Genomic DNA, 13,348 nt, shown 5'->3' with positions numbered 1-13,348 from the left:
GAGACAGGAGAGAGAGAGAGAGAATTTTTTTAATATTTATTTTTTAGTTTTCGGTGGACACACATCTTTATTTTTTTATTTTTATATGGTGCTGAGAATCGAACCCAGCGCCCTGTGCATGCCAGGCGAGCACGCTACTGCTTGAGCCACATCCCCAGCCCCAGACCCCTAATACTTTTACTGAGCCCTTTCTGGCCTTGGTTCATTCCCAGTGATATAAGGATAATTGTGGTACCTACCTAATAGGGTCTTTTTCAAGGGCTAGGTAAAATGACACTCGTCCAACTCTTGGCATACAGCCAACACAAAGTAAGAGCTCAGAAAGGAGCTGCTGCTGCTATTCAGGAAATGTTATTCTTATAAGTCAGGCGTTTCCTCTTTGAAAAGCCTTGTGCTAGGAGATTGAGCTCACTGTAGGCTTTAGAGTACTGATGGTGACATTGATAGCTACCAACATTCAGAGTAAGGACAATGACATTGATAACCACCCACATTTAAGGATGCCTGCCATGTGTCAGCACAATTCTAAGGACCCGATTATTTCACGTAATTCTCACGTGAACCTGGTTTGGTATTATTTGGCTTTTTTTTTTTTTTTTTTAATCTTCATTTGGATGTTAAAGAAAAGGAGGTGCTGGGTGTGGTGGCCTATAGCTCTAATCCCAGCAGCTCAGGAGGCTGAGGCAGGAGGATTGCAGGTTGAGGTCAGCCTCAGCAACTTAGAGAGGCCCTAAGTAACTTAGTGAGGCCCTGTCTCAAAAAACAAAAAGGGCTGGAGATGTGGCTCAGTGGTGAGGGCAGAGAGTCCTCTCTCTGCTCTGTCTGTGGGGTGGGGTGCAGGACTGAAAGGCTCATGCTGTCACGGTTGTCCCTGTGGCTTTCAAACTGAGATTTGTGTTAGCAAATGGAAACCTTTTGGTTTTCCCAAATAAAAGAATGAGATGAAAGTCACGGTGGGTAAAGGTAGAGCTGGGGTTTTGTTTATTTATTTATTTATTTGTTTATGCTCCGTGGTTCTGGGATGAACGCAGGGCCCCATGCATGCTGGTAAGCCTCGGCCACAGAGCCACCCCACCCTGGTAGAGCTGTTTTGATTGACGCGGGGATGAGGGTGGCTAAGGACCCTGCCCACGTGGCTTTGCTCAGTCCTACACCCAACCAAAACTGACCACAGGGAGTGTGCAGTGTGGCTTTCCTCCAAAGCAGGCTCTGCGGATGGCAGGGCCACAGTGGGTCACTTGGTGTTTCCTGGAAGAGAAGTCCGGGTTCAGCAGTTTCCCAGGGGCCCCTGCAGGCCTTCTCAGGGCCTTCAAGTGGGCAGAGTGTGCGATGATTTCAAGGGCCATGTGGTGACAGCGTCCTGCGTTCTGTGCCTGAAGATTTCCAGGGCCACTTTAGGAAATGCCTGAAGGCCAGGCCCTGGTACAGACAGAAACTTGGGCTCACAGCAGTGAAGTGACACGTGCACCGTTACCAGATAGTTAGTGACCGAGTTGGGAACTGGAACCTGGGATCCCTGATGCTGGTTTCCCTGCTACAGATTGGTTTCCAAACCACGACTTTATTTATGGCCCAGAGAGGGAGGAGCTTGGATATGGAATGTGAACTGATAGGCCTGAGACCTGATTGTTTGTAAAACCCTTCCTTTCCATCTCTGCAGCCTGATCAGAGGCTCTGAGGGTCAGAGTCCTTTAGTCCCGAGCAACACCCCATTTGTTCCAGCCAATGAGACATTTGCAAAAATGTTCCGTGGGATGGAGAGAATGGAGCATTCAGGGAGAAGCTCATGGTGACCTTGGTCTCAGGAGGACAGCTGAGGACAGGTCAGAGGAGACCTGGGATTGAAAGGCAGGAGGGCAGGCCGACTCCAGAGGTCCACTTCTTAGGAGTCTGTGTCAGTGTCAGACCCTATTTCAGAATTATTAAGTGGAACTTGTGGATATTCCAGTGAATCTTAGATATTAATGTAGGACTAAAGGGATTTTTTTTGGTCTTATTTTGCAAACTTTAAAACATTCCCACTTGCGTACATGATGGCAGTTAGTAAGAGTGTCCGACATGTGTGGCCTGGTGGCTCCATGCAGAAGCTTGACAGCCTCTTAGTTTTGTCACAAGGTGGAAATAAAGGTCCTTTGGACACCCTAACACTGAGGGTAATGAGGCCCAGGGGGCATCTGGGTAGGAGGAAGGCGGGGAGGCTTTCTTGCATAGTACGGGGCAGCGCTAAGTTGGAGTGTATGTTTCGGCTGGGCTCTGGCACTGAAGGAGGCCGTGGGGGTGTGCTCCAAATCTGCCCTTCTCCCCTGGGGACTGTGATGGCAGAGGAGGGAGGAACTGGCTTCACTGCAGGTGCTTAACTAAGTCCTCTGCTAATGCCAGCTTCTCACAGCCCTAAGCTAAGTGGGAAAGAATATGCCGATCAGTTTAAGGATTTCTGCCCTGCAGGAGGAATCGGGACACAGGGGCACAAATCATGGCCTTGGCAGCTCCAAGACTGCAAATGTATTCAGGCCTCCTTTGAAATAAAGGTGTGCATTTGTTCAGTCACCTACCTGCCCATCCACACCTGCATCCTCCACCCACCACTACAGATTCACAGATCAATGTGATATCAAATGTCCCATGATCTAGAGACTTGCCATAAATGAGAGTGTCTTGGATTTATTTTAAATAAATTAGCAAGGTAAGAAGCATCGAGCCCTGATGTCTTGGCCTTGGAGTCAGGAGACTGGAATCGGAGCCTCGTCCTCATCCTGCTCCGTGATCTTGGAGAAGCGCCTTCATGTTCTCTGAGATGGAAGGAATGTTCTAGCCGATCTTCAAGACCTTGGTCAGCTCTTTAGTGATGCCATTCTGCACATCCGTCAAGTGCTATTGTCGGTCTTGAGACTCTGTAAGAAAATGAAACTTAAGGCATTGCCCACAAAGACCTCCCCGGTGACGTCTGTATGGCTGCTGCCATGTCCACGGCAGAGGGTCTCCTGGAGATAACTGCTTGACTCATACGATATGTGACGGGAAAGGCGATTACAGCCAACGTTGATCAGCACCTTTTGTGTCACGCTCTTTATGTGATCTCCACGTCCCCACTTTGCAAGTGAGGACCCTAAGGTCTAGGGCAGCGGAGGCTCCGAGTTAGGGCTGGAGGTGTAGCTGGGATTTGAACTGGGTTGTAACTCCAGTCCTGTTACTGAGGCTCACCCCCCACGTAATATCAGGGCGTCTCTGTGGTCCGAGGACCCATTCCTCACTGACCTCATAAGTAGTGACCATGGCCGGAAATGGCCTCTTCCCCAAGTGTACTTTTACTTGAGCTCATCATGGGTAGAAAGAAGGAGGAGCTGTGAGAACTCTCAGCTGCTGGCCACCGTGTGCGCCACCTGATTCTGGAGACCGCGAATAAGGGAGGTGAAGTTCTGGCTTAAAGTCCCAGGGCACGTGCGTGACGTGTGGCTCTCCTGATTGCCACTTAAATATGCTTTCTCCTACGTCACCCTCTGAAAAAGGAATGCATCTTTGCAAAGGGGTGTTTTTGAGAGGTGGGAGGTGCTGTTCTTCAAAGTCCCCAGAGGAGAAGCAGTGACAGCAATGAGGAGCGTGGTTAGAAACAGAACTAACATAGGATGCTGTCAGCCTCATGCATTGAGAGGCTGGTCACAGTGTCCTCATCAGGATGGACAAGAAAGCAAAGGAAAAGCTCTGTGTCCTAATATCCGCTGTCATGTCTGAGCAGCACGTGGCCCTTCAAATACTGTTTTAATTCATAATCCACCGGATTCAGTTTTCAGGGGAAAAAAAGGGGCCATTTATGTTTATTGTACAAGGGGATTGATTCTGGTTTACCGTGCACGTGACCGATTGCTTTTCTTCCTCCAGCATCCCAGTGACCGCGTCCCTTCCGCCCCTCGAGTGGCCACTCTCCAATCAGTCGGGCTCCTATGAGCTGCAGATTGAGGTGCAGCCCAAGCCACATCACCGGGCCCACTATGAGACAGAGGGCAGCCGAGGGGCTGTCAAAGCCCCCACAGGAGGCCACCCTGTGGTTCAGGTACGGACTCGCATTCTCCTGCCTTTGCCTCCTGCGTGTGTCCCCAGGTGGTTCGCTTCTGCCGAGCCGCTGCTGTGGCTGTGAGGCCGACATGCACCCGGGTCTCAGTCTCTTGCTCTCGTGAGGGGCGAGAAACTTGAGGTTGGATCGCTGTCAGACGCTTGGCTGGCCCACAGGGGCCAAGAGGAAACCTTCCTGAGCTAGATAAAAGGGATCCTCTCGCCGGGGAGAAGTCTTCCCTTTTTCTTCTGAGTGAGAAGCAGTTAGAGCTTTGGAGAGGTTTGTGTTGGCAGAAGGTTCCTGGTGTCGTCATCTTGAGTATCAGATGTGAGTCTATCAAGGAAAAATAATTTATGCTTGAAAAATTCCAAAAAAAAAAAAAAAAGGAAGAATTAAGACGACGTTCTCTAAAGTGACGGTTGCTAGTGTTTTGATGGATTGCTGTTGTCTTCTTTCCTATTCGCAACCTCTGGGACTGTGTATCTACATGCTTGATGCTGAGCGAACCTGTAGTTGGTAATGATTTAAAAACTTTACAACCATGAGAGCATTTCCCTTTTTTTTTTTTTCCTAATTAGTATCCTTTATGTCTGTGGTTTTCAATCTGATTTTTCTTTTCCCCTCAAGTAAGTATAGACCTGTTTTCTTTTTCCTCCAAAAGAATTAGAGTTGAAATAGTCTTAATTATATAGTCTGGTTAACCAGGGTCTACAACTGGTGCCCACCAACCAGCTGAGTTAACCAGAATCTTCGATATATTTAAATTAATGTCACTATTTTTTTTTTTGATTTGCCTTAAAGTGGAAATATTCTATGACAGGAAGTTGGTTCTTCATGTACAGTGTGGAGAGCACCCTGAGAGCTGTTCTTAAAACACACAGGTTCTTGAGCCTGCAGAGCTGCTTAATTAGAATCTGTAACAAGAGTCAGGTGCAGTGGCGCTCGCCTGTAATCCCGGCAGCTTGGGAGGCTGAGACAGGAGGATCGTGAGTTCAAAGCCAGCCTCAGCAAAAGCAAGGTGCTGAGCAACTCAGTGAGACCCTGTCTCTAAATAAATACAAAATAGGGCTGGGGGTGTGGCTCGGTGGGCGAGTGTCCCTGAGTTCAATCCCCAGTACCCCCTCCCCTCCCCCCTAAAAAAAGGAAAGAAAGAAACTGTAATAGGAATAGAGCCCAGACAGACAGACAGATGACAGAAGCCCCCAGACTAAGACTCTTCATAGACTCCTGGGCAGTGTGCTCTGGCTATGGACTTGTGTGACAGTGAGAAGAACTTACAGACCCTGGAGCTGCTCTTCCTAAGTCTGATGCTGCCGCGTCTTGGAGGCTGATCCCGGGCCTCCATGTCCTTCCTCACAGGAGTCTGTCTTTCCTCGTGTTTGCGTGTTGGTGTGGGGGCTCTCTCCTTTGGATAACAGCACAGAGCAGAGTTGTAGAGCCTGGATCTTGCTCTCCCCCGAGGGCACTCGGTTGTTCCCGCATCACCTTGAACTTGTATCAGCTGGTTTGCTCCGTGTTCATGTGGACGTGGGGCAGGCCCATGGCTTCTAGCCGAGTAGGGACTCAACGCTGCATACTCGCATACTCTCCTCCGTGGGTCTCGGCGAGGGCTGGCTCTTCCGCACTTTGGTCCTTTGCGTAGTTTTTGTGGCGGGAAGGCTAGTCTGCTTCAGAGCCTCCCGACCACTGGTGATCTAGGGTCACCCTCTTCAGCGGGGACCCCTGGTCCTGCAGGCTGCTCTGACATGTGTATTCGAGTCAATGCTTCTGTGGTCACACTGAGAGAGCCTCATTCAGGGCAGATCAGGGGAAGGGGAATATCTGAGAGGTTCCTGGACGTCACATAGAACCAGAGCGGGAGATCCGGTAGAGAGGGCCCGCTGTGGGCAGTCGGGCCCAGGGTCTGTTGGCTCAGCCAATCCGTTCGACAAGCGGCTGCTTCCCAGAAGTACTTGTGGAGCACACACTGTGTTTGTGCCTTATACGGTCTTGCTGCTGAAGGAAGAAAAAGAAGTTGTGGTCTCCCATGGAACTCTTGGTCTGAATAATTCTGCAAACGGTAGGGTTATGAGCTGCAGCAGGTGGCATGAAGAAAAAGGGCATGGAGCTTTGGGCACGTAAAACAGAGGCGTTAATGCAATGGAGGGAAGAACATCAGTTAAGAGTCTCTGGGGAAGAGACTGGGCTGTGGATGCATGTGGCAGCAGCATGTGCAAATGCCCAGGGGCAGAGGGAAATAGACCACACCAGAGGAACTTGAGGGTTCCAGTGTAACTGGAGCATTAAGGGCCAGAGGGGAGGGAAGAGAAGTGGCAAGGGGCAGAGCAGGCAAGGCCAGGGCCATGGAGGAGACCAGGAGAGACACATGGTCTGATTCAGGCTCTGAAGACCCACTCTGACTGCTTCACAGGGATGAACGCTGGGAGGCTCTTTCCAAGGCTCCAGGCTGTGTGCTACGCTCATCCACTGATTATGCTACAAATGTTTGTTGAGCACCTACTATGGACCAGATGCAGTGCTAGATTCTGGGGGTTGGTATGAACAAAACAGCCAGAGAGCGCTTTTATTTTTATTTTTTTCCGTGAAGTCAGGGAGTAACCCTGGGCTTCCCATGTGCTGGGCAAGTGGTGTCCCACTGAGCTGCACCTCCAGCCCCAGCAGCCAGAAATTCTCACCCTCATGAGCCACAAGATGACAAGAAGTCCTCAGAGAGCAGTCACCATGTGCGAGGCCGTCTTCTGAGTGACGTGCATGTGTCGACTTACCCAGTCCTCCCTGGAGCTGCCCCACGCAGGCCCTGGTTAGAAGGGTGGGGTGGGCAGCTTGTCCCTGGTCAGAGGGGCGGGAGCATGGCTCACAGCTTCCTGACCGGCTCCGACTCCCCGCAGGCAGCCCCCCCTGACGTCTGACCGGTGTGCAGACAGCAGGTAGATGATAGCCCCTGCCCTTTGGCAGCCCTCCATCCCTGCACCTTCACATGCTGCCCACTTCTAGCCGGCCACCAGCCCTCGGGGGCCCAAGTCCTGCTTCTCAGGGAGATTCCATTAGCAGCATGCCACCCACCGGCCCAGGGTGCAGGGCAGGGGTGGTTGTGCCAGTGCCCTGTGGCTCTGTCACTCTGCTGGGAGTGACAAGGGCCGGGTTTTAGCAGGGCTTTTGCACCATACATCGGGGACTGGGGCCATGGAAAGTTCTAGAGGAGAGAACAGGCTGGGTGCACAGTTCAAAAGATGCCCGCCCTCTGCATCTGAAGTTCGTGATCTCCCAAGGACTCGTCTCCCTCCTGGCCTATAACTTTGGAAACCCGTGTATGCTCTAAAAATTTGTAGTCATATCTTCAAAAGATTTCTTTTAAGAAAATCACTTCATGGAGTGCGTTCTCTTCAAATTGAAATGTGCTAGTTTTTGTTGGGTTTGGTTTTTAGCATAGGAAGTCAGTTTTAAAGGAAACGTCTTTGAAAAACGAAGAGGGGACTTGGGGATGGCTGCGGCTCTTCACCTTGAAGTGGGAGTGACAGCCCTGCCTGGACTCTGGGCCACCCTCTCTGTCCTCGAGGGGCAGCGTAGCCCCGAGTGTCCCTTGCTGGTGCTTCTGTGGCTGCTGTCTGGGGCTCCCCGCCCTCTGGATCCCCGCTGTGCCTCTTCTCTCCTTGGTGACTGGTCCCCACCCTTCTCCCTTTTATCTGTCACATTGTAGAACTTCACTTTTTTTTTTTTTCCTTCACATGATTAGTGGTTTTAAGCTTCTCTTTATATAAGAAGGAAACGAGCTGAGACCGTGTCATTCTTTCTCTCTCTAAACATGAAATTGAAAATGTTCCCCATGGGCCGCGCTCGGCTGTTCTTTTTTCCCCTCTTTTTCCGAGCACCCCTTGGTTTTGGATGGAAGTTTGATCTAAAACCTTAAATGCTTTTAGCTCTCATGACTCAGTCAGGGTGAGTGTGGAGGACCTGCCGTGTGGCCGGCACTGTGAGGTGGACAGAGCACCTGCCCTGGTGGGGCGCAGGGGCTGCTGCACGGGTACACCAGGGTGCCTGGGTGTCACTGAACCTAGGGTGCTTCAGGGAGGCCCGAGACTGGGTGAAAGTGACCTGGAATGGGTTTGCTGGCCGACACCTGGGCTCAAGGGAAGATGTGACAGCTGATTAGGGGCCCATCCGGTGGATTCACAACTTGGGGTGACCGCCTCAACAAGACCCGTCAAGAGATGATACTTGGAAGGCCTACTTTCAAAGGACGGTCTCGCTGAGCAGGTGACTCGCCAGCTGGGACCTGACACAGGTGATCCAGCCCACAGAGAGAGATGAATGGTGTCCCCCTGCCTCTGTCCACCTGTGTCTTTGGGTGGAGAGTGGCCCGCACAGCACAGCGCAAGCAAAGGCCCTGAGGCAGGGAAGAGCTGTGTCTGGGGAACCGCAGGGCCTGTCCTTGCAGTGCAGACCAGAGGTGGTGGTTGGCGGGCTCAGCTGCACCCTAGGCCCGGGCCCCCCTGCTCCATCATCCGAGGGCTCAAGGACTTTGTACACCTTCAGTGGTAGGCGATCTCAGTCTAGAGGCAGGGGACTGAGGAGAGAACCACAGAAGACACTGGGTAAACATGCTCACAACCCGGTGGGCTCCGGGGTACTGGGCGATGAAAGGAAGTGACCGAATTGGCCACGCGGGGGGCAATGGGGAGCAGTGGGCAGCAGGGCATATCAGTATATGCCTCATCTCAAGGGGGTGTCGCTGTTCAGTCCCTGTGGGCTGTGCTCCAAATATCCTCAAGTTCATGTCCTCTGGAGTTAATAAAAAATGTGCCACTTCAAGGTTTTTCAGAAAGAAAGGGAGGTACGAGACAGGTTCTATTTGTAGGACTTTTAAGCAATATCCAGTCCGGGAAGGTCCACTCTCGCAGTTCCTCTTGTACAGCTGTCAATCTCATGAGCTAGAAGGAGCCTGGAGTTCTTTCTGGGGAGCCTGGGGTTCTTACTTCACTGGCCAGATGGGTCTGTAGGTACCAAATGCAAAAGGGAACCCGGATTCACCTCCAAAGAGCCTTCGTGTTCGTGCTCCGGGACAGGGTGTGGTCAGTGGGGCTCTGGTAGACAGACCTTCATTCAGAGCCGCTCTTCAGGGTCGGGCTTCGAATGTCCCACAGCTCTTCAGCTTCTGGGATGTGATAATAGCCCAGCGGAGGGCGGCCTGGGTAACACCATTGTCACCCCATCCTTTCCGGCCACCTCCAAGCCCCGAAAGCACAGTCTGCAGGGCAGAGGGTGGTCTGTTGGTCTTCCTCCGTCCTTCTCCTGGCCTCTCCCACTCTGGGGCGTTTGCACCGAAGGAGTGAGGGGGACGGTCCTTTCAGGCTGTGAACAGTCCGAGTTCGACACACTGAGTCCTGGCACTGACCTCCGGGATGATGCTCGACTCTGAACAGATGTTGAGATTGTGGAGGACCTGCCTCTCTCTCCGGGCAGCAGTGGTGAGCGGTGCCAGGTGAGGAGTGGCCGCACACCTGTCCAGGCTACTGCCTCCCAGCAGCCTGGGAAAGTGGCCGGGCGTAAAATGGACGTCGGGACGCCCAGGGCCCTCCTATGGACTCCAGCTTTTGAACGACCCACGGCCACTTTAAGCGCCATCTGGGAAGGGGCAGAGGCGAGCTCACAGGACTTTTTCTTTCCAAGGCGAAGCTGGACCTTGGGGGAGTGTCCTGCTCAGGCTGCTGGCCAGGCTCGCTGGCTTCTGTTTGATGAAACTTTGCGCTTGGGGCATTTGCCCCCCCTTCCTTTCAGGACACGCGACAGGAAGCAGGTCTTGCTGAGGCTCATCTGTCTTGGTCAGCTCTGTGCTGGCCTCTGCACAGCTTCTCTGGGCCTTTCTGGAAGGCGGGAACCAGGAGTGAGCTGGGACCCAGGGTCTCCATCTTTGACAGTGGAACAGGGGGAGGGGTGTCCTGAGAAGGTCGGGATCAATCACCCATTGACTCCTTGATTCAGAGTCTTTGCTGAGCACCTACCATGTACCAGGAGCATGTGGGGAGCAGACGGAGTCCCTGTCCCGTGGAGCGGCTGCTCTGGCCAGTGGGAGGAAAAGGAAACCTCTGAGACATCAGAGAATCCAATAGTAGTTGGAGGGGGAGAAGTCCCATGGGAAGAAGCTACCGGGGCAAGAAGAGGGAGTGGCCAGAGAGGCCTCTCTAAGGAGGTGACATCCCCAGAGGGAGGAGAGGGAGTAAAAGAGATAGGGAACCGGGCGGAGAGGACACCAGGCTTGGGGACCACCAGAGCCCAGCGGGTGCAGTCTGGAGCAGTCTGGCCACGCGGGATGGGGGCGCAGGGGGAGACTGGACTTGCACACTTAGGGGACCGTGACTGTGAGGGAGGTTTCAGCAGGACCCTCTGGCTGCCTGCTGAGGACAACAGACTCCAGGAGGAAGTGGAGAGAGGAGGTGGCCCCGGGGTCCAGGCTAGGGGGACAGCTGCGGGGCTGGGAGGGAGTCACGGGAAGTGCTAGGATTCAGAGGGCATTTTGCAAGTTGGCCTGGCCGGAGTCTCTGAGCCTCGCTGGGAGCAAGAGGGTTCTCACCTAACCGTGAGGGAGTGCCTCGGGAAAGGCTGGGTCCCTGTGCGTCTCTACTGAGACGCCTCCTGTTTCCACACGGAGGACGTGACTCGAGCCGGCCTTTCCACCGAAAGTCAAGGATGGACGAGGCTTAACAGGGCAGGCGGGGCCATGGGATTTTGGAGGCCCCCTAAGTGGGGGCATTTGTTGCCCACATCCTCCTCATCCTCTCCTCTTACCAGTCCCTTGGTCAGAACCCTGGTGGTTGAGTTAAAATGTGTTAGAGCCCTGCACGGGCTCCAGCCCAGCGTGCTGTTCCCGGGGCGAGCAGGCGGAGGAGAGGTGTCCAGTGGGCGGCCGCGCGGGCGTGGAGGCTGACGGAGGGCCCGCGCATGCGCAGGCAGATGATGTCCACTCCTCTGCCCGTCAGCACGCCCCCAGGTGAGGCGCTGGAGCTGCAGCCACAGGGGAACGTGGCCAGGGAGTGAACCTCCGCGAAGCTCCTCCTCCTGATGGAGGCGGAAAGCAGAAAGCTTCCAGAATTCTGGTGCAACAGTTGCTCCCAAAGAGAGACCGAGCCCGAGCCTGGTCATGTTCCCGGCAGCCAGTGAGAACGTGAAGGAAACGTCATCTGTCCCATAGACGAGCCTTGGGCGCTGCCCAGCGCAGGGCGGCGTGTCGCAAGGACAGGAGCGCGCCCCTCGGGGTGACCTAGTTGTCTCCCCAGCGTTGACAGGCAGAGTGGGCGGTAGGGTTACTGCGCTCATCTTACAGACGAGGAAACTGGGGCACGGAGCAGCTAGGCAGCTTGCCTGTGTCACCCCTGTCCCCCAGCTGGCGGTGACAGCGCTTGATTTGGGCGTAGGCTTCTGCAGGCAGCGCCCACCCTGAGCCGATCTGGCCACGTCAGGGAAACGCAGGGAGCTGGCAGGGAGCGCCCTGGGGCTCGGGACGGCCCTGGGGCTACGGCTCTGCAGTGAGGAGGAGGAGGACCCCGTCTCTCAGATTGCTTTGCCAGGAGTGGTCGGGTGCTGAACCCAGGTGCCCTGGGGATCTTGGGCGCTGAGCAGCCCCAGGCCGAGGTGGTTCTGCTGAGGGAGGTGGCCACAAGGCGAAGCTCAGCGTGAGCCTGTGTCGCTGTTTCTGGCTTTGCCGGCCCAGTCTGGCCGGTGGCCAGCTCTCCCGAGGTCCTTTGTTCACATGCTTGGGTGTTGCCTGTGAGGCTGATTCCATCCCGTGACCCCACGGGAGTCGGGCTCTGACTCTTCCCCTTTACAGGTGGGTGGAGAGGCTCAGGGAAGTGACCTGCCCCTCGTCAGGTGGCAGTGGGCAGTACAGCCCCGGTGATGGCTTTTAGCTCCTGGGCCGTCTCCTTCCCACTCACCCCCGCTATCCCTTTGTGCCTCTGCTTGTCCCCTGCCACCCTGCATGCAGCCTGGGCACAGAGCAGGGGCACAGGAGTGCACGTGGGGCCTCAGTAAGGAGCTGAGCCGGGTGGGGCTTCAGGATGGCTCCTCCGCAGCAGCTTGGAGAAGCGCTTGGTGCCCTGCACCTCGGGTGGTGGACCTGGAGCTGGGACTTGGCTACCCTGGCTCCCACCTTCTTCATGCAGGACCTCGATGCAGCCTGAGGGGCAGGAGGCAGGGCTTGCTGTGGATCTTCAAGCACCTGTTAGTCGCAGTGTGCCACAAGAGCGAGGGGACTGTGACCATGCCTGGGGGCCCTCCAGAGGTCCCTCGCCATCTTGCCCTGAGCTGAGTACAGGTGGCTGCTGTGTGTGAGGCGCTCAGGAGTCCCCGGCTGGCCCCGCTGCCTCCCGGTGCCCTGCAGGCTCGGTGGGCATGGCCATGGCCTCTGGACCTGCAGCACTTTCTAATCTGGTTGCAGGAGACTCCAGACGCTGGCACCTGGACGGTGGGGGATGGGCAGGGAGGTGGCAGCCATGGCCCAGGTGGATGTCAGAGCTCCTCATTCCGAGCCTCCCTGAAGGCCAAGGCTTGGTGGCAGTCCCTGGCAGCAATCACGTCTCTTTATTGATCTTACTCTGTGACCAGCACGTGTCACATACATGCTGTCCCTGCTTTGTGAAAGGGGAAACCAGGCTTAGAGGTGTTGAGTGACTTCCCCAAGGAGCACGTTGTCACCTGTGACTGAGCTGGTCCCGTGTGCCGCCTTTGGAAGGTGACAGGGCCTTTTGTGCACAGTGGAGCCCAAAGCCTCCTACACATGAGGCCAGCCCTGTGCCCGGAGCCGCCCGTGGCCTGCAGTGCTGTTATTGACCCCATTTACAGACGAGGGAGCTCAGGCTCAAAGGACCCAAGTGGCTGTGCCTGGTCACACTGCTCTTCAGAGGGGGTGACATGGAAGCCAGCCTCGTGGGGTCTGCAGAGGTGCAGTTAGTACAGTGAAGGCTGAGACAGGGCCCCTCCCCGGGCCAGGACATACCTTGTTTCTTATTTTTCTTTCCTCTGAACCATCCTGAGAGGATTTTTTTATTTTTTTTTTTATTTTTTTTTTTATTTATTTTTTTTTTTTAAAATTTTTTATTGTGGGTTGTTCAAAACGTTACAAATTTCTTGACATATCATATTTGACACTTTGATTCAAGTGGGTTATGAACTCCCACCTTCACCCCATACACAGATTGCAGAATCACATCAGTTACATATCCATTGATTTACAAATTGCCATCCTAGTGTCTGTTGTGCTCCGCTGCCTTTCCCATCCTCCACTGTATAACCCTGAGGGTCTCCTTC

The 13,348-nt window shown here is 54.1% G+C and overlaps 2 protein-coding genes across 4 annotated transcripts in view; both read left to right on the top strand.

The window, feature by feature from the left end:
* Positions 1–11,949, top strand: part of LOC125619210 (nuclear factor of activated T-cells, cytoplasmic 2-like) — a 51,967-nt gene extending 40,018 nt beyond the window's left edge. The window contains exons 3-5 of the mRNA XM_048811946.1: positions 3,877–4,048; positions 10,924–11,033; positions 11,871–11,949. Coding sequence (XP_048667903.1) covers positions 3,877–4,048; positions 10,924–11,033; positions 11,871–11,949 — 361 coding nt within the window. The remainder of the gene's footprint in view (positions 1–3,876; positions 4,049–10,923; positions 11,034–11,870) is intronic.
* Nfatc2 (nuclear factor of activated T cells 2) overlaps positions 1–13,348 on the top strand; it is a 102,256-nt gene that overhangs the window by 1,292 nt on the left and 87,616 nt on the right. For 2 of the 3 annotated variants that reach the window (XM_048810843.1, XM_015479629.2), the window contains exon 2: positions 3,877–4,048. The gene's annotated coding sequence lies outside the window, so the exon portion shown is untranslated. Of the gene's footprint in view, positions 1–3,876; positions 4,049–13,348 lie in introns of those variants that run through there. The other variant, XR_007350375.1, reaches the window with a different exon arrangement.

Source organism: Marmota marmota, unplaced genomic scaffold (assembly GCF_001458135.2).
Source record: "Marmota marmota marmota unplaced genomic scaffold, marMar, whole genome shotgun sequence".
In the NCBI taxonomy this organism is placed as follows: Eukaryota; Metazoa; Chordata; class Mammalia; order Rodentia; family Sciuridae; genus Marmota; species Marmota marmota.
Note: the sequence above shows the minus strand (reverse complement) of the source record. Positions and strands in the feature narration are given on the sequence as shown.